Below are 21,766 nucleotides of genomic sequence, written 5' to 3' on the forward strand. Positions count from 1 at the left end.
AATCTCTAAAGCATATGATGAACTGAAAACAGTAAGGCTCAAAATAATTCATACAATACAACCCCATTTATGTCTCGAAGAAAAGAAAACATGTCTATCTATGTACATGTGCATATAAGAGCACAAAAGGGAACCTGCAGAAGATAACTGACGGTGGGTTCCTCTGGGGAGAGGCTGGGGAGTGAGGCTCAGAGTGCTGACGGGGGACGGCAGTGTCATGCTCTGAGTACTGCTCTGTTGATGAATCTGTTGCCATGAGGATGTATTTATCCACACGATCCCTTTTCCAAGGTCCCCTTCTCCCATGTCCATCCCTATTTAAACTTCCTTCCTCGGTGTCTCAGTAATAATTCAACAATGCTAACTTAACCTGAGCTTTCCTAGTTTCTGAAAAGAGACAAGTTGACTTTCTGACTTGGTGCCAAAGGAAAGATGAGGGAAGAAGTTCCAAGTGCCAGCACCGTGCCCAGGAATAATACCTTGAAGACTTTGATCTGGCAGCTGGCTGAGTGCAGGTGTTCAGTGTACTCCCCGTTCTCATTCTCCTTGAAGGTGTCGATTTGTACTCGAAATGGCACGCCCTTCTCTCCACCGTGTTTCCTCATAGTAAACTCTGTGCTAATACAATGCACCTGAAAAGAATACAACGTCCAGCCAGGTTTCAGTACTGTTAGCTAGCCAAACCAGGCAGCAACATTCTGGGGGCAACTACGAAGAGCAAAACCTTTAAAAAGTGTTATGGACCTTAAAAAAAAGTCATCAACCTTTAAAAAAAAAAAACCTATTACTCTCTTTTTCATCATGAAGAATTTGCACTCATAAGGAAATGAGGAAAAAAATGATTTACAAATGCAAACAAAGTCAATGTACAGATGTAATGCTAACAAAAGCTACTACAAGGAATTAAATTCATTAACAGTTTCATAAAAGAGTTGACATAGAAGGTTATGTTTCCGCTCAGTGGGTTAAGGATCTGGTGTTGCCATGAGCTACAGTGTAGGTTGCAGATGTAGCTTGGATCTGGTGTTGCTGTGGCTGTGGTGTAGGCCAGGAGCGGCAGCTCCGCTGTGACCCCTATACTGGGAACTTCCATATGCTGCAGGTGCGGCCCTAAAAAAAAAAAAAGAAAAAAAAAAGCGTTTACTTGGAGTTCCCTCAGTGGTGCAGTGGGTTAAGAATCTGACTGCAGAGGTTCCCACCATGGCTCAGCAGAAACGAACCCAACTAGTATCCATGAGGATGCAGGTTTGATCCCTGGCGCTGCTCAGTGCCTTAAGGATCTATCGTTGCTGCAAGTTGTGGTGCAGGCTCAGATCTGGTGTTGCTGTGGCTGTGACGTAGGCTGGCAGCTGCAGCTCCGACTCAACCCCTAGCCTGGGAATTTCAATACGCAACACCTGCGGCCCTTTAAAAAAAAAAAAAAAAACAATGGCAGCAACTCAGATTGCTGCAGAGGTTAAGACTTCAATCCCCAGCCTGGCACAGTGAGTTAAAGGATCTAATGTTGCTGCAGCAGTGGCTCAGATTCAATCCCTGGCCTGGGAAAGTCCATATGCCACAGGTGCAGCCATTACAAAAAAAAGGGTTTATTAACATTGACTATCTGATGGGAAGCACTCAATAAACTACTGGCTCTCATTATTACAGACAGCGTTTTCAAGGAATCTACCCAAAGGGCATAATCAGATATGCACATTAAATTTTGTTGTTGTTGTTGTTATTGTTGTTGTTGTTGTTGTTGCTATTTCTTGGGCCGCTCCCGCGGCATATGGAGGTTCCCAGGCTAGGGGTTGAATCAGAGCTGCAGCCACTAGCCTAAGCCAGAGCCACAGCAACGCGGGATCCGAGCCGTGCCTGCAACCTACACCACAGCTCACGGCAACGCCGGATCGTTAACCCACTGAGCAAGGGCAGGGACCGAACCCGCAACCTCATGGTTCCTAGTCGGATTCGTTAACCACTGCGCCACGACGGGAACTCCTAAATTTTAAGTATAAAGATGCACAAAATAACTTCTTGGATAATAATGAAAATTAGGACAATCTTAATGCTAAATAGTTGTTAGGTAAGTACATCTGAAGAATAAAATATTATGCAGCCATTAGCAAGTATTTTTGATAGAAACAAATAAATAAATTGGGGGATTTAGAAGAAGCAGTTCAGAAACTCCTCATTGCTTTCAGGCACACATTGAGAAGCCTGCACTTGTTGAGTTTACAGGCTGCAATCCTGTAAAGACACCAAATGCAACATGTTTTCTCCTTTACGAAACAAATTGGTACCAAGAGAAGCTCTTCAAAACTAGAATCCCATCCGCAATGTCTTACCTGAATAAACACAGATGTCCTCTTTGCAGGGTCCCAGAGGAATTCCACTGTATTTAGTTGGTTGGGATTAGCCCTAGGGTCGATTATACCCACAGACATTGGGATATCTGAGAAAACAAATGGGAATCATTGAACAATTCTGAGCGCTACTAGATTTAAATAAAGCACTGATTCTTATCTTATTGGTTCCTAGGTACCAAGATTTTTGGGTACCATATCCTAAACCTCTTATTGCCAATATAAAGGGTGATATTAGAGCCAAAACTGCCTTAGGTACTTTCCTTCTGGGCATCTTTTTTCCACTTTAAATTTTTTTTTTTCCTCTTTGGGCCGCTACCTGTGGCATTTGGAAGTTCCCAAGCTATGGGTCAAATTGGAGCTGTAGCTGCTGGCCTACACCGGCAGCCACAGCAATGCAGGAACTGAGCCGTGTCTTCAGCCTACACCACAGATCACAGCAATACGGGATCCTTAACCTGCTGAGCTAAAAAAATTTTAAAATACAACAATTCAAAAATAAGTTTCCTCTACAGCAGAAAAATAAATTAATTTAAAAAATAAATAAGTTTGCTGGAGTTCCCGTTGTGGCGCAGTGGTTAACAAATCTGACTAGAAACAATGAGGTTGCGGGTTCAATCCCTGGCCTTGCTCAATGGGTTAACGATCCGGTGTTGCCGTGAGCTGTGGTGTAGTCCATAGACGCGTTGCTGTGGCTCTGTCGTAGGCCGGCGGCTACAGCTCCGATTCGACCCCTAGCCTGGGAACCTCCATATGCCGAGGGAGCAGCACAAGAAATGGCAAAAAGACCAAAAAAAAAAAAAAAGTTTCCTTTTGGAATTCCCTGGTGGTACAACAGGATAAGGATCTGGCACTGTCACTCCAGTGGCTCTGGTCACTGCAGTGGCATGGGTTTGATCCCTGGCCCAGGAACTTCTACATGCTGGGCCAGGGATCAAACCTGCAAAATATTTATATATATATATATATATATATATATATATATATATATATATATATACAGCCACACCTGCAACCACACACACACACACACACACAGTTGCCTTTTATTCATTTTGTTTGCTTTTCTTCAGTTTCATTTTATTTCCTTGTAATTTGCCAAAATTCTACATAAAGATAGATTCAACCCAGACACCAGCTCTGGTGTTAGGAAGATTTTATTTTACAATCTGCTTCACTTACAGGTTGCTTATTTATTTTTTTAGTTTTTTTGGCTGAGCCCGTGGCATGTGGAAATTCTTGGGCCGGGAATCAAACCCACACTACGGCAGCAACCCAGGCCACTGCAGTGACAATGCTGGGTCCTTAACCTGCTGCACCACAAGAGAATTCCCACTTACAGTTTTAAGATTAGTGTGACTGCTAGAAGAAGACTAAGAGCATTGCTATAGAAGAATAAAGTAGAACGTCTGAATAAACGCAGAACGAAGTGGGGAAAATTTAATATAACGACTGATGTTGACTTAGGAAGTTATTGCAGAATGCCACCACAGAGGGCCATGTCTTATACTCCAGAGGGAAGCAAGAATGAATCGGTTTTAGAACTTCGCCTTCCATTCCATAGGAAATGGAAACAACATCATTCCCCGACTTCTATTAATATGCAAATCAGGGAGATAAGGCCAGGCTGATATTTAGTATCATAACTATGCTGTAACTTTTCTACTGTTTTAGTGTCAACGATTCAAACAAGAAAGCATTAAGTGTGTTCCACTCCACAGTATTAGCTGTGTTGGATTTATCCTAAAGTCAGTCTAGCAAATGGATAGCTGGATATCTGTATAAGAACCAGTGTTTTCTCAAGTAAAACTAGTAGTACTTAGATTTGTTTAACAACTATGTTTACCAATAGGAGATGGTAACCAATAAGAGATCAAAGACACAGATGCCAGGGTTAAAAGAATGTTCATGAAGAAAGGCTGAATATGTGTTTGTAAAGATCCTTCCCTTACGTCCTATGTTGAAGAAAAATAAATTTTACCACGTGTAGCAAAGGAGTAGGGGAAAAAACCAGAACTGCAAACCAAGAGACACAGATTCTAATTCCACATTTCTTACTTTGGGTAACGCAAACCACTATCTGGTTCCTAGGTATTAGTTAAATTAAAAAAAAAGAAAAACAACAAAAAAATGCGCATTTTGGGAAAAAAAACTTGGCCCCTTTTATATACTACACATACAAAGTATCAGATCCTGAGCAGCCAAAAGGATCCTGAAAAAAATAACAAAGCTTGAGGCCTTAGGCATCCTGATTTCATAACTCACTACAAAATTACAGTTATCAAAACAATTTGGTACTGGCATAAAGATGGACATATATACAAATGGAGCAGAATAGATAGCCCAGAAATAAACCCTCAAACATATGGTCAAATGATTTTTGACAAGGGTGCCAAGACCATTCAATAGAGAAAGAATAGTCTTTTCAACAAAAGGTGATGGGTGGCAGCTACAGCTCCCATTCGACCCCTAGCCTGGGAATTCGTATGCCAGGGGTGTGGCCCTAAAAGACAAAAACAAACAAACAAACAAAAACACCCACAGGAAACAAAAAAAGAAAAGGTGATGGGAAGACTAAATATCCATATGCAAGGAATGAAGGTGGACCCTTTCTTTATATCATATACAAAAACTAACTAAAAAATGAGTTAGGCACCTAAACATAAGACTTAAGGAGTTCCTGCCTTGGCTCAGTGGAAATGAATCTGACTAGCATCCATGAGGACGCAGGCTCAATCCCTGGCCTCGCTCAGTGGGTTAAGGATCCAGCGTTGCCGTGAACTGTGGTGCAGGTCAAAGATTCAGTTTGGATCCTGTGCTACTGTGGCTGTGGTATAGGAAAGCAGCTATGGCTCCGATTTGACCCGTAGCCTGGGAACCTCCATGTTTTAGGGCAAGTACGGCCCTAAAAACAAAAAAACAAAAAAACTATAAACTCTCAGAGGAAAACAGTAAGAAAAATTTCATGACACTGGATTTTGCAATGACTTCTTAGATATGACAACTGAAGCATGGGCAATTAAGAAAGAGATAGGAGTTCCCGTCATGACGCAGTGGTTAACGAATCTGACTAGAAACCATGAGGTTGTGGGTTCAATCCCTGGACTTGCTCAGTGGGTTAAGGATCTCGAGCTGCTGTGAGCTGTGGTGTAGGTCACAGATGCAGCTCGGATCCCGTGTTGCTGTGGCTCTGGCGTAGGCTGGTGGCTACAGCTCCGATTCGACCCCTAGCCTGGGAACCTCCATATGCCGAGGGAGCGGCCCAAGAAATGGCAAAAAGACAAAAAAAAAAAAAAGGGATAAACTGGACTATATCAAAATTCAAAACTTTTTGGTAGGAATTCAAATTGGTGAAAGCACTGAGGAAAACAGTATGGAGGTTTCTAAAGAAAAATAGAACCAGAGTTCCTCTTACAGCTCAGCAGAAACGAATCTGACTAGCATCCATGAGGACAGGTTCGATACCTTGCCTTGCTCAGTGGGTTAAGCATCTCGAGCTGCTGTGAGCTGTGGTGTAGGTCACAGACTCAGCTCAGATGTTGAGTTGCTGCGGCTGTGGTGTAGGCCAGCAGCTACAGCTCCAATTCGACCCCTAGCCTGGGAACCTCCATGTGCCACAGGTATGACCCTAAAAAGACAAAAGAAACTAAAAACTAAAAACAAAAATAGAACTATCATATGACCCAGAAATGCCACCCCTGGATATATATCTGAAACAAACAAACCAAAAAACCACTCATCCAAAAAGATACATACACCCCAATATTCATAGTAGCATTATTTACAGTTGTCAAGACATGGAAGCAACCTAAGTGTCTTTCAACAGGTGACTCGATAAGGAAGATGTGGAATATATACAACTGAATACTACTCCGTCATAAGAAATGAAATTTTCCGTTTGCAGCAAACTGGATGGACTTTTTTTGTTGTTGTTGTTGTTGTTGTTGTTGCTATTTCTTGGGCCGCTCCCGCGGCATATGGAGGTTCCCAGGCTAGGGGTGGAATCGGAGCTGTAGCCACCGGCCTACACCAGAGCCACAGCAACGCGGGATCCGAGCCGCGTCTGCAACCTACACCACAGCTCACGGCAACGCCGGATCGTTAACCCACTGAGCAAGGGCAGGGACCGAACCCGCAACCTCATGGTTCCTAGTCGGATTCTGCGCCACGACGGGAACTCCTGGATGGACTTTTGAGGGCATGTGTATGTGCTAAGTGAAACAGATACTGTATGATATCTTTGACACGTGGAATCTAAAAAATACAACAAACTAGTGAATACAACAAAAAAGAAGCAGACTCATCGATACAGAGAACAAACCAGTGGTTACCAGTGGTGACAGGGAAGGGGGCAGGGGCAGTACAGGAGTAGGGGATTAAGAGGTACAAATTAATAGGAGTAAAGTAAACCATAAGCATATATTGTATAACACATGGAATAGAGCCAATATTGTATAATAACTATAAATTCAAACCTTTAAAAGTTGTGAATCACTATATTGCATACCTGTAACTTATACAATGCTGTACATCAACTGTACTTCATTTAAAAAATGGTTGGAGTTCCCTTGTGGTGCTACGGGTTAAAAATCTGGTGTTGTCACTGCAATGGCTCGGGCTGCTGCTGTGACACGGTTTCAATCACTGGCCCAGGCATTTCCACATGCTGTAGGCACAGCAAAAAAAAAAAAAAAAAAATTAAAACTAGACCTACCATATGATCCAGTAATTCCAATTCTGGGTATATACCCAAAAGAACTGAAAGCAGAGAATGAAATACTTATATACCCATGTTCATAACAGCAATATTTACAATAATAATTGTCTGCAATCAAGTCAAGTGTTTGCTGAGGGAACGAATGGAGAAACAAAATGTGGTAAACACACACACGAGGAAGTTATTGTGCCTTAAAAAGAGGAGGCGGAGAAGTTCCTGTTGTGGCTCAGTGGTAATGAATCCAGCTCGTACCCATGGGGATCCAGGTTGGACCCCTGGCTTGGCGCAGTGGGTTAAGGACATGGCATTGCTGTGAGCTGTGGTGTAGTCGCAGCTCAGATCCCTTGTTGCTGTGGTGTGGCATAGGCCAATTCGAGCTCTAGCCCAGGAACTTCCGAAGGTGCAGCCCTAAAAAGAAAAAAAAGATGGAAATTATGACATATGCTACTACAATGGATCAATTCTGAGGATTATACTAAGTGAAATAACCCGGTCACAAAAAGACAAATACTGAACGATTTCACTTATATGAGGCACCTAGGGTAATCACAAACACACAAAATTAGGATGGCAAGAAGCAGCAGCTGGGGAGTGGTGGGATTGGGAAGTTTTTGTTTCAAAGACACAGAGTTTTATTTTTGCAAGATGAAAAAAGTTCCAGAGATGGATGGCTACACAACAGTGTGAACATACTTAATGCCACTGAACTGTACTCTTAAAAACGGTTAAAATGGTAAATTTTGTGTTAGGTGTATTTTACCATAAATAAATTTAAAAATCAAAAACAAACAAAAAAATCACCCTGAAGTAATGAAATCAATTGTTATGGAATGGCAGTTCAACTTCAGTTATTGAATCATTATGACAGTAATTTTTTATGCTTGGTAATCACTTCCAGGTTACTGTTAATTGAGTCTCCCTGAAGCATTTTTTTTTTTCTTTTTGGCCATGCCCATGCCATGTGGAATCCGCTGGGCCAGGGATCAAATCTGCGCCACATCAGTGACCTATGGTATTGCAGTGACAATGTCAGATCCTTAACCCGCTACACCACAAGGGAACTCCCCCGAAGCATATTTTTTGTGTGTGTCTTTTCAGGGCCTCACCCGAGGCATATGGAGGTTCCCAGGCTAGGGGTCCAATTGGAGCTGGAGCTGCCAGCCTATGCCAGAGCCACAGCAACGTGGGATCCGAGCCACGTCTGTGACCTAAACCACAGCTCATGGCGATGCAGGATCTTTAATCCACTGAGCAAGGCCAGGTATCAAACCCGTGTCCTCATGGACACTAGTTAGGTTCCTAACACTAAACAGCCACAATGGGAATTTCACCTCTGAAGTATTTTGAATCAAGGTAAACATCAAGAAAAGAAAACCAATTCTTAGACCATAGTTACAGGCATTTCCTGGGCAATAAATTCTCTCGGCTTACCTATGTCAAGAATTCTATCTCCGGGTCGGTTCCACCGCCAGCCCTCCAGCTGCTGGTGTTCAGTGTACTGCAGTCGTCTGTCATGGAACACTACGCGGAATATACTCTAAAAGGAGGCAACAAAATCAAATGATAACAGGATCCCTTCAAAAATCAGTGCTGACACAGGAAAACTAGCAGGGGTCACCCCAGTTTGTTTCTAGACACAACCTAAAATCATTTTTCTTGAGAGGTGTTCTACTGTAAAACCTGTACCATACTCTATTTCAAGGCAAATTTTGTAAGTGCTCAGATATAATCTTTGTAGTTACCTAGTACCATATTTAAAACTTGGCTTCCACATTCGTTCTCACTGACAACTAGGCATAAAGGATTCCCACCGGATTAATTAATAACATGCCCTGGGTTCATGACATCCTCTCATCATTGGTCCCTTCAAGGCCATCTTTTATCAACTAAGGAATCACTATAAATACTATAGGAAACGCTTAGGAAACAAATGTCTCAACAACATCAGAACACCGACCATTACTTCTGCTTAAACCCACATGGTTCTCCCCATGGAACCTGCAACCTCATGGTTCCTAGTTGGATTCATTAACAATTGAGCCATGAAGGGAACTCTGACAATTACTTCTAGTTAAACCCACAGGATTCTCCGCTACCACACCGCCCTGCCTTCCCCTCCCAAGGTAAACATTTCCTGAATCACGTGGTCTTCATTCCCTTGCTTTTATTTTAAACACTTTACCAAAGCTATATTTTCCTACAAATTACGATTTTTTTTTTTTTTTTTGGTTTAAGTGGCCCTCAGTTTACACGAAGATCTGCTGCATGGTATCTCTTTTGGGAGCTCATGTTTTCACTCACAATTCCATTGCTAAGCCCAGTGAACTTCTGAGTAGACAAATGAAATGGCTGCCAATCACTAGAGAGGCCAACACTCATCTTGGTGAAGGCTGGTTTTAGGCCAGTGTGAGGCCTGAAGAAACTGTGTTTGCTTGCTCTACAGTTCTTATTTATTTAGTGGATCCATGGGTTTCTTCTCATGTTACAGAACTTGGAAAAGCATTAAAAAATTACAGGAAAATAAAAAGAACTGCCATTGGAAGCATTTCTACATGCCTCTACTGTTGCCAAGTAACAATTTCTGGCTCAGCTCTTCAGATGTAAAGGAAAAGCTCACCAAGTCCCTTGCTTGCCAACCTAGCACACAAGCTGTGAACAGAGGTCGGGAGGAACCGTTTCCATCAACTTTCCTTTTGTTACTCTTACTTTGCCAAGGCACCTATTCACATCCCTCTCATCGCCTTTTACAGTAGCTGACCCCAACACCTCTGTCCAAGTTATACTGTGAATTCATTGCTGTTGGTCTAGACTAAGAAAGCTGCTGTTCATCAACAGGAGCTTCTGGTTTTCTTGCTTCTAGACCAAGTATCCCAAGAGACGCTGGAACTTCTCTAAAGACCTCAAGGAGGTTACTTTATTCCGCCTGAAAAGAACTTCCCTGATCCTGGAGATGGACTGTTCTAACATGGAAAGCTGAGCTTTCTGTTTCTGCAGCTCTGAAAAATCCATAGGAATAGGTGGGCTCTCTCTGACCTCAAAGAAATAACACAACAGTTTACCACTCTGCCAGCAAACTGTGGCAGGTATGAGATACCACCAAGCCCTCCATGGAAGCCAAAAAAAAAAAAAAAAATCCAAAAAGGGTCAGTAAAAGGATACTGTACAGAGAAATGATTTACTTGCTTTCTTTTACCTTCACCAACTTGCCATTAATTTCTGGAAGTTCTCCAAGTTTCCTATTGTCTAGCATTCGGATTTCGTAAGACTGTCCTGGAAGAAAAAGTAACTGTATCTTATATTCATTATAAATTAACTTCCCAAGATTCAGCAAGAATAAAATTCAGTTGGTTGAATATAGAAAAGTATAATATTGTTAGTCTTAGTAACAACTATAACCCTTTACCATATACTAGACACAGTGTAAAGTGTTTTCACAAATTATATCATTTAATTAATACAACTCTCTAAAGTATTTTTTTTTCTTTTTTCTTTTTAGGGCACACCAAAGGCAAATGGAAGTTCCCAGACCAGAGGTCAAACTGGAGCTGCCGCTGCCGGCCTACACCACAGCTATAGCAACCTACATTACAGCTCACAGCAATGCTGGATCCTTAACCCACTGAGCAGGGCCAGGGATCAAACCCACATCCTCATGGATACTAGTTGGGTTCATTACCGCTGAGCCACAACAGGAACTCTTCTAGAGTATTATGGGTCCCAGTTTACACACAAGGAAGCTAGAATGTAGAGTTACCCAACTTGCCCTGGGCCACACACCCGGTACATAATAAAGGGTAATACTTTTCAGACAGTAACCCATGGGGATGTTCAAGGAACATGGATTAGAAAGAGGGAGATGGGGAGTTCCCACTGTGGTGCAGTGGGTTAAGAATCTGACTGCAGCAGCTTGGGTCACTGTGGAGGTGCGGAATTGGTCCCCAGGCAAGTGCAGTGGGTTAAAGGCTCTGGCATTGCCATAGCTGCGGTGTAGGTTGCAGCTGTGGCTCAGATTCAGTCCCTGGCCTGGGAACTTCCAGACCATGGGTATGGCCATAAAAATAAAAAAATTTAAGAAAATTAAAAAAAGAGGGAGATGGGAACTAAAAGTAGGCAGGCAGACAAAAGCAACTGGTAATATATATCAAATACAACACTAAAACTCTCAAGACTTTTCTCAAGACTCTGACTTTAACAAGTCACACTGGAAAGATGTACTTTTTACCTATAAGTGTACTTTATTAAATACCATGAGTCTGGTAGGTCTGCACTAATGCAAATGAGTCAGACCACATCTAACCTTGATTGAGGTATGTCAGGGTTTCATCATGGAGTTTCACTGCTGGAGAGGTGGCAGCACAAAGCACATACTGAAAAGGTAGGATTTTATTCTCATTATCTGGAGGCAAACTGGACTCTTCTTGCTTAAAAATGGGCAATGCGAGGACATCACTGAAATAAAACAAATAACTTACTTTAACATCTGACAGTGGTGTGAGCACGGATTTTATTGTTGAAACCTTTAACTGCAATTTGCTTTGGAAAGCCATAAACATTTCTTTTCTTGGTGAAGTTCCTTCCTAAGCATTCGGTTCAGATAACCTGCCGTGAGAGCCCTCTGACCACAATGATGTGGGCAATGACATATATTCACTGCTAAAACCACTTAGGTGTACGAAGAGCGTTTCTAGGAATTATAGACAGGGGCTCCTAAAAGGGCTCTGAAAAATTAGATGCAGAGTTCCAAAATGTCAATTCGGGGCACTCAGAAATGTATTTATTCTCAGAAAGGTACCAACTGTAGTATTTTTATAAGCATATCACCTCATGTACTCTCGGGACTAAAACAAGAATCAAAATTCCAAGAAACTACATGAAAAGTGCAAATCAATGACCAATATCTCTTTTCAGGTGAGCTTACATTCTGCGGAATACAATTAAAATTGAGAAAACCCTACCAGTTACCTCCTCCAAGAAAAAGCTTTCTATGTCTCTATCAGTTGATCTACACTTGCAAACCAAAAACACACATCCAATGAATTCTAGCGTGTTACTCATTCTGCTGTGCTGGGTAAAAAGTACTGGACCAAGCTAGAAGTCCTGGGTTTCAGTCCCTAAAACCCTTAGGCAAACCTTAGGCAAGCTCTCGAGGCTTCATCCCTTTGTCTATAAAATGGGATCCACATTTGCTGTCAAGAGGAAATACATGAGAAAATATTTTTGAAACTGTAAGGGCTAAAATGGATGGGAAAGATTAGCAATAATTTTCCTTCAGAACTTCTAGGCATGGATTAGTGAGAAAGAATATCCTGGGCCCTGGAGACCAAACGCAGTAATCAGCATTCATCTCAGATCAAACTTTAAAAGGATCTTAAGAGATGAACCAAATGAAGGGATATCTCCAAGTACCTCAAGACATGGCACAAAATTCTCAAAATTAAATGCATTTTGGAGTTCCCCTCGTGGCTCAGTGGTTAACGAATCTGACTAGGAACCATGAGGTTGCGGGTCCGATCCCTGGCCTTGCTCAGTGGGTTGAGGATCCAGCATTGCCGTGAGCTGTGGTGTAGGTCGCAGACACAGCTTGGATTCCACGTTGCTGTGGCTCTGGTGTAGGCCAGCAGCTACAGCTCCAATTAGACCCCTGGCCTGGGCACCTCCATATGCCGAGGGAGCGGCCCCAAAAAAGGCAAAAAAGACAAAAAAAAATTAAATGCGTTTTAATTTACTTTAAAGAATATGTACATACTCACTAGAATACCTAAATTTAAGAGAAAGATAGCCCAAATGTTGGCAAAGATATGGAGCAACCAGAACGCTCATGCTTTGCTAAAAGGAATGTAAGATGATACAACCACTCTAGAAAAAGTTTAGGCAGTCCTTTAGAAGAGTTAAGCAACATGCATCTACCCCCTGGATCCAGTAGTTCTACTCATAGGTATTTATCCACAAGATATGAAAACAGAAGACCACCCAAAGACTTATACATGAATAGCATAAAAGGAAAAACTGCAAAGAATCCAAATGTTCATAATTAAGAATATGGATATACAGGCGTTCTCCTGTGGCAGAGCAGGTTAAGCATCTGGTGGTGTTGCTGCTGCGGCTTGGGTTGCGGCCCTGGCGTGGGTTCAGTCCCCAGCGTGGAAGCTTCCACGTGCCTTGTACAAATTGTGGTGGCAGGAAGTTCCCTTGTGATGCAGCAGGTTAAGGATCTGGCTGCAGCTGGAATTCCTGCTGCAGCACAACGGGATCGGCAGTATCCTAGGAGTGCTGGGACGCAGCTTTGATCCCCAGCTGGCACAGTGGGTTAAGGATCCAGAGTTGCCACAGCAGCTGCTGCTTAGGTCTTGACTGTGGCTCACATCTGATCTGGCCCAGGAACTCTGTATGCCACAGGATGGCCAAAAAAAAAAAAAAAAAAATCTGACTGCAGCTGTGGCGTGGGTTGCAATGGTGGTGTGAGTTCAATCCCTGGCCCAGGAACTTCCACATGCTGTGGGTGCAGCCAATAAAAACCCCTAACACTGTGGCGGTGTATTTGTACAATAAAACACTACTCGGCAAAACAAGAAATGCAGCAAGAGGGATGAATCTCACAGACATAATATGGAACAAAATAAGCCAGAAAAAAAAGAATATATAATGCATGATTAAATTTATATAATGTTCTAAAACAGGAAAAATGAAGGAAAACAGTAGTTTCCCAGCAGAGGCAGGGACTGACTGGGAAGGTATACACAGGAACTTTCTGGGGAGATAAAAATGTTCTGTATTATGTTAGATGTGTGGGTTACATGGTTGTAACTGCACAGCTGACATCTGCATTTCAACATATATAAATTTCACCTTAAAAAATAAATTGAATGGGGAGCTCCCATTGCAGCTCAGTGGAAACGAGCCTAACTGGTATCCACAAGGATGTGGGTTTGATCCCTGGCCTCGCTCTGTGAGTTAAGCATCTGGCATTACGTGAACTGTGGTGTAGGCTGCAGATGCAGCTTGGATCCTCAGTTGCTGTGGCTGTGGTGTAGGCCGGCGGCTGCAACTCCGATTCAACCCCTAGCCAGGAACTTTCGTATGTCGCAAGGGCAGCCCTAAAAAGCAAAAAAAAAAAACAAAACAAAACAAAGCAAAACAAAAAACAACCATTGAGTGGAGCATGGGAAATGTGGGGAATGGTACAAACAATAAAAGATTGTAATATGTAATTTTTATTTGTCTTTTTTGTTGTTGTTGTTGTTGTTGTTGTTGCTATTTCTTGGGCTGCTCCCGCGGCATATGGAGGTTCCCAGGCTAGGGGTTGAATCGGAGCTGTAGCCACCGGCCTACGCCAGAGCCACAGCAACGCGGGATCCGAGCCGTGCCTGCAACCTACACCACAGCTCACGGCAACGCCGGATCGTTAACCCACTGAGCAAGGGCAGGGACCGAACCCGCAACCTCATGGTTCCTAGTTGGATTCGTTAACCACTGCGCCACGATGGGAACTCCTGTAATATGTAATTTTTAAAGCTGGGGAATGGTGGGTACATGAGGGTTCTTTACACTATTTTGTTTATATATGCTTGAAATTTTCTACAATAAACATTTTTTGAAATAGAAAAAATACATATGGACAGAGTGTACTTCCAGGTATAAAAGAAAGGCAATAGACGACATTCAATTACAAGGTTATTACAGTCAGGCAGAAACAACAATTGAGAGAAAAATGATTTTATGCATGCGACTTGTACAGACAACATAAAAAATTCTTACTGGAATATAAAACAAGCAGCAAGGGGTTCCCACTGTGGCACAGTGCATTAAGAATCCGACTGCAGTGACTCAGTGACTGGGGAGGTGCAGTCGTTGCAGCAGGTTAAAGGATCTGGTGTTGCTGCAACGGCCACGCAGGTCACAGCTGCAGCTCAGATTCAATCCCTGGTCTGGGAACTTCCACACACTCTGGGTGGTCGTAAAAAAAAAGGGGGTGGGAGCGGGGTGGCATTTAAAACAGAGAAAGAGTTTTCTCTTATTGCTGAGGTGAAACAGCAAGGCTATAAGTTTTTAGTTGAATCCAAGCAGTTGAGATGCAAATGAGACGTTATGAAACACCAGGGTCTTATTGCTAAAAAGTAATTCAAAGGCCAGAAAAAAAGGTGCTTTCCTCTTCTTTAGGCCTAGAGTTATGTGTGCTCTGCTCGCACGGCTGGCCTTAAGAGTGGAGAGGGTGAGGAATCCTTTCTGTCCATTTATTTTGTCAGGTGAAACACATTCTTGTCCCCTTGAGATTGTATAAAACTCTAGAAGCACTGGGTTTTCCAGAAAAGTACTCTGTCCTAGTTCTTTCTCTTCTCAGAATCAGGAAGCTACTGCTTCTCTCACAGCAAACAGTTCAGAAAATAAAGCAAAACAGTACAAACTGAAGAAACATAATATTAGTCTTTTTTGGGGGGGGTGTTCCCCCACAGCATATGGAGTTCCCAGACCAGGATCGAACCATGTCCTAGCGCTCCAGAGGAGCCACGCATCCCGCTGCGCCACAGCAGGTACACCCATGATGTTGGTCTTTAGGAGACTTTGTTGCCTTATTATCCTCAAAGGAATCATACCTGATGATTCCTTAAAAAGCTTAGTGATGATTACCAGGAATCAAGGGAAATCAGATTTTGCAACACAGCGACAGCTCAAATGTTATGCATGTGGGTTATTTTTTTTCTCCTCAAATGTCAGTGCCTAGTAAGGTTAACATATTACAACAGTTCCCGGTCTTCTCAATATAATAAGGCATTACACCTAACGCATCATGACTAAGCAAAGAAATGTCATTTGAGGCTGAAATTCTAAAACAGATTCTCAAAGTCATCCCTCAAATTAACTCAAAACAGTACAGCCAAACCAAACATACAAAACTATATTAACTCTCCAGAGAGTTTTAAAATCTAAAAGCCCCAAATACATTTGAATCACTCATGTTCTTGCTCCACTGCATTGCTTTTACACTGCTGTGGGAGCAGAAATACAATTTAGTTCCACATTGCTAGAGGTGCAGGCTGAAGGTCACTGGTAAATACAGTTCCCGGCCCCTGCTTATACCAAAACAGTACGAAACAAATACAGCAAGAAACAGTTCTGGAAATACAGAAGTCTGCTCCTTCTCAGATGTGAGCTGGTACAGATTCGGAAAACCTACTCTAGCGGACTCTAAGTAGCTACTACGAATGTATAATTTAACATTTTATTATATTCTCTGATGGCTCCATATGTTTTATTCACTCCAATAAAATATAAGTTACTTAAAGGGGATAACTTCTCTTTTATATGCTTAGTAAATATTTGTGGACAGGATATTTTTGTTTTTATTTGGTTAATATTCAGCCCTAATACTATTTGACCATTTTTGAATTCTCAACATCTCACAGCATCTCTGATCAAATTTGAGGATACAGAAATCTTACCTGTCAAAAGTAAGTATATGTGAAAAATGTTCCCTGTTAAGAGAAATCCACACCCGAGATTGGAGGTGTGGCCAGAGGCCCAGCAGAAAGCACTGAGTGGAAGCAACGGGAAGAGAAGTGATACCAGGTGTGGTCTTGCCTGTATGTAACTGGGATTCCATGAAGAGTTGCTTCGTGGTCCTGAGGTATAAATTACTCTTTTCAGATAAGGCAGCCTCTGAATGATCTCTATGAATGTTCAACTATAGGTTAACTTTCTCCCTCAGGCCTAAGGGCTATTGAAACCCTCTTCTAGAGAAGGCCTGGATCAGAGAGAGGGAGATGTTTGATGAGATTTACGTTGAGTAAGGGAGGCAAACAGACAGCTGTCTATAGCACTTCAGGAAATTAGAAACTAACTTGGGACAGACAGTAAAATACCGTGGACTTCTAACTTCCCTATTTATAATGCCTGTTTAGACTCCATCAATGATGGAAATAAAACATGGGACAAAAACACATCAATATCCCGATGTTAGTTACAGCATGAAAGGGCAAAAACCGAAAAGACTATACACCCTAGGCAGCTTAATAAGAAAAAAAAAAGAAAAAATCCTCTAAGTAACTGCCCATACATAATACTTTCAAAAAGGACAGCAGACAGATGTCTTTGGATCTGTGGGAAGGATGGAAGGGCAGATGAAGGAGGATACCTGGCAAGAGAGAGATGGCCCTGGCAAGTTTTAACATATAGCCAGTGAGATCCCGATCTATTGAGTAACGGGTGAAATCAGCTTACTTTCTTGGCAGGAGCCCTCTGCCTCAAAGTGATAAAAGATTTCTGCTACCTGAACAGATGGTGAAAAATCTCATTTAACTAAAAAGCTCCATATATAGTAAGAAATCTGCCTTGCTAATTCTTCTATCACCCAGAGGCAGAAGAAATAAGTATAATTATAATTCTGAACCCAGGCTGACCAAGAAAGAAACTGATCAGAAAAGAGGAAGTGGTGGGAGCTTCAAAAGCAAGCAACAAAGCCAGGGAGGCAGGAAGAAGAACAAGGAACACAGTTAGATGTCACTCCTACACTCGCAGAGAAGCAGGCTTCAAACAGTGAAGACAACAGGACCCAAGGTCATGGTCTAAGAGGGGAAAACGTTCTCAAAAATGAAATTTGCCAATCTCACATTATCTGAGATGGAAGAAAAAAAGAAGGGAGGTCTCTAAAGAGAATGGATGCAAAGCCTACCAACTGTCTCAGAATTAAAAGGACATGCACAGGGAAAAAAAAATTATATATGAAAGAAACTATTTTTAAAAAGTGGCAATGATATACATAAGAAGCAAGCTTGAGCTGAAGCCTAGGACATGCTGAGGCTTGCAAACAAAGGTAAGGGAGGAGTTCTCTTGTGGAGCAGCAAGTTAAGGATCTGGCATCACAGCAGCTGCTCAGATTGCTGCTGTGGTACAGGTTGAATCCCTGGCCTTGGAATTTCCACATGCTGTAGGTGCGGCCAAAAAAAAAGGGTGGGGGAAGGGGGAGACACAAGTCCACTCTTTGATGTCAATAGCAAATTACAAATTTATATAAAGCAGAGACAGAAGAACATCTCAATTCTTGTTTTCCTTTTGTCTTTTCTATAAAGAAAAACCATCTTGAGACTAGAAAAAGAAGACCAAATACAGGATTAATGGATCACGATACATAAGGAGATTATCAAAAAGTGCCTGGAATGAAATTATGTTCCTGGATGAAATTATATACCAGGAGAATTAAAGAATGTGCAGATAAGATTGGTGACACTCCGTAAATGAAGACAAATCTCATGAGTCTGATAATGCCAACTATCACATGAGATTTTTATGTCTGTAGTGTCAATTTTCAAAATGCAAAGAGGAGTGCCCTGGTGGCCTAGTGGATAAGGATTCAGCATTGTCACTGCAGTGGCTTGGGTCACTGCTATGGTGCAGTTCAATCCCTAGCCTGAGAACGTCCACATACCACGAGCGCATCAAAAAAAGTAGTGTTTTTTTTTTAAAGAGTAGTTTATGAGTATTTAGGCAGGGCATCAGGGATCGCGAGAAGCCCCAACCAAATGATCTCCTTTTTCCTTTTTATAGTTTGACCAGGGAATCCTATAAGAATAATTTTTTTTGGATTTCGGTAATATATAAAATAGTCTCTCCTGATATCTTTGTTGAAGGTGAAAAATATGAATTCTGTAAGTATCTTAAGTTGCGTTGAGATAATTATACAACATCATCTAAAGAGTGCAGGTAAGTGGACGAAGCAGGTTTAGTGACAGGCCACAAGACCCCAGAGAAGGTGGTCTCTGCAACATTTTTTATAAATAAATGACTTGGGTAAGGACACTCAAGAGGATGACGATCAAATATGCAAATGACAGGAATCTGAGATGAGAAAGCAATATCATATGTGATAGCATCAACTTTTAAAGTCATTCTAATTGGCTGGAATAGGATAAATCTAACAGGATAAAATTTCATAAGGATAAATATAAGTCATGCACTTAGAACTAAAAACAACAAAATGGCCCAATATATGCGAGAAAGGTGTAGGGCTTTTTAAAAAATCTATTTCAATGAGACAAATAATGTAATATGGCTGTGAAAAATGCTGATATCAGGTTTCACTTAAAGTCTTAGCACAGAGAACAAACTTGTGGTTGCCAAGGGGGAGTGGGTTGGGGGAGGGATGGCGTGGGAGGCTGATGTCAGCAGATGTAAACTATTATGGAAGGGATAAATAACAAAGTCCTACTGTGTAGCACAGAGAACTATAGCCAATGTCTTAATGATAAACAATAATGGAAAAGAATATCAAAAAAGAATATACACACACATACATGTAAAACTGAATCACTTTGCTGTACAGCAGAAATTAACACAATATTGAAAATCAACTGTACTTAAATTAAGAAAAAAAAAGGAAAGTTCGAGGAGGGAAATGGCATTTATCTCTATGCAAATCAGATTACACTTAACTATTATGCTTAGTTCTGAGTGGAGAACTTTGAAAAAGAAGACTTTGGAGTTCCCGTCATGGCTCAGTGGTTAACGAATCCGACTAGGAACCATGAGGTTGTGGGTTCGATTCCTGGCCTCACTAAGTGGGTTAAGAATCCAGTGTTGCCGTGAGCTGTGGTGTAGGTCTCAGATGCGGCTCGGATCCTGTGTTGCTATGGCTCTGGCGTAGGCCGGTGGCTACAGCTCCGATGAGACCCCTAGCGTGGGAACCTCCACATGTCACGGGTGCAGCCCTAAAAAGACAAAAAAAAAAAAAGAAGATTTAAACTTAAATATAAGTCATGATACCATAAAATTCCTAAAAGAGAACACAGGCAAAACATTCTCTGACATGCCAATGTCTTCTTAGGTCTACCAAGGCAACAGAAATAAAAGCAAGAATAAACAAATGGGACCTACTCAAGCTTGTAAGCTTTTGCACAGCAAAGGAAACCATAAACAAAAAGAGAAGAACCTATGGATGCGGCAACATAGGTGGAACTAGAGATTCTCATACTAAGTGAAGTAAATCAGAAAGAGAAAGACAAATATCATATGATCACTTCTATGTGCAATCTAAAATATGGCACAAATGAACCTATCTATAGAATAGAAATAAACTCATGGACACAGAGAACAGACCTGTGGTTGCCAAGGGGGAGGGGGAGGAAGTGGGATGGGACTGGGAGTCTGGGGTTAGTGGAAACAAACTATTGCATTTGGAGTGGATAAGCAATGAGGTCCTGCTGTATAGCACAGGGAACGATATCTAATCACTTGTGATGGAACATGATGGAAGATATTATGAGAAAAGAATGTATATATATATGTATATACATTATACATATGTCACTTCGCTGTACAGCAGTAATTGACAGAACATTATAAATCAACTATAATAAAGAGTTTAAAAACTATTAAAAAAAAGACAACCTATGGGACTAGGAGAAAATACTTGCAAATGATGTGACCAACAAGGGTTTAATTCCCCAAATATACAAACAACACATACAACTTAATAACAAACAAACCCCAAAACAACCCAATCAAAAGATGGTCAGAAGACCTAAATAGATATTTCTCCAAAAAAGATGGCAAAAAAAAAAGCCCCACACATGAAAAGATGTGCACCATCACTATTTGAGAAATGAAAATCAAAACTACAGTGAGGTACCACCTCACACTGGTCAGAATGGCCATCATTAAAAAGTCTACAAATAACAAATGCTGGGAGTTCCCGTCGTGGCTCAGTGGTTAATGAATCCGACTAGGAACGATGAGGTTGCAGGTTCACTCCCTGGCCTCGATCAGTGGGTTAAGGATCTGGCGTTGCCGTGAGCCGTGGTGTGGGTTGCAGACGCGGCTCGGATCCTGCGTTGCTGTGGCTCTGGTGTAGGCCAGCAGCTACAGCTCCAATTAGACCCCTAGCCTGGGAATCTCCATGTGCCACAGGTGCGGCCATAGGAAAGACAAAAAGACAAAAAAAAAAAAAAGACAAAAAAAAAAGCTGTAGAGGGTGTGGGAAAAAGGGAACCCTCCTACACTGTTGGTAGGAATGTAAACTGGTTTAGCCACTATGGAGAACAGTATGGAGGTTCCTCAAAAAAACCAAAAAATAGAATGGTCATATGACCCAGCAATTCCACTCTTGGGCATATATTCAGACAAATCTATAAATCAAAGAGAAACATGCACCCTAATGCTCACAGCAGCACTATGCACAATAGCCAAGACCTGGAGACAAACTAAATGTCCATTGACAGAGGAATGGATAAATAACATGTGATACATACACACAGAGGAATATTACTCAGCCATTAAAGGAAAGGAATAATGTCATTTGCAGCAACCTGGATGGACTGAGAGATTATCATACTGTGTGTAATAGGTCAAAAAGAAAGACAAATAAATACTATAGGGTGTCATTTATATGTGGAATCTAAAATGTGATACAAATGAACTTATCTATGAAATAGTAATAGAATCAGACAAAGAGAACAGATTTGTGGTTGCCAAGCGGGAAAGGGGGGCAGGAAGGGTTGGACCGAGAGTTTGAGATTAACAGATGCAAACTATTATACATAATGGATCCCATTATTGAGCAAATATAAAATTAAAAAGAAAACTTTAAAAATCTAAGGAAAGAGGTAAGAATAAGTGAGGATACATAATAACATCATGTCCATTTGAAGAGTAAGTAAAGGAAATGATGTCTGAAGCAAAGAAGTCTTGTTAGGTCTATTCTATAAAGAGACTCAAT

At 41.6% G+C, this 21,766-nt stretch overlaps 1 protein-coding gene across 4 annotated transcripts in view; it reads right to left on the bottom strand.

Annotated features, from left to right (window-relative positions):
• TFCP2 (transcription factor CP2) overlaps positions 1-21,766 on the bottom strand; it is a 63,133-nt gene that overhangs the window by 11,830 nt on the left and 29,537 nt on the right. For all 4 annotated transcript variants that reach the window (XR_007135809.1, XM_047786637.1, XM_047786636.1 and 1 more), the window contains exons 2-6: positions 11,360-11,511; positions 10,256-10,332; positions 8,494-8,599; positions 2,328-2,434; positions 480-632 (exon numbers count right to left, since the gene is read on the bottom strand). Coding sequence is in view for 3 of the 4 variants with exons in the window: in XM_047786637.1 (XP_047642593.1) it covers positions 480-632; positions 2,328-2,434; positions 8,494-8,599; positions 10,256-10,332; positions 11,360-11,511 (595 nt within the window). In the remaining variant the exon portion in view is untranslated. The remainder of the gene's footprint in view (positions 1-479; positions 633-2,327; positions 2,435-8,493; positions 8,600-10,255; positions 10,333-11,359; positions 11,512-21,766) is intronic.

Source organism: Phacochoerus africanus, chromosome 7 (genome assembly GCF_016906955.1).
Source record: "Phacochoerus africanus isolate WHEZ1 chromosome 7, ROS_Pafr_v1, whole genome shotgun sequence".
Taxonomy (NCBI): Eukaryota; Metazoa; Chordata; class Mammalia; order Artiodactyla; family Suidae; genus Phacochoerus; species Phacochoerus africanus.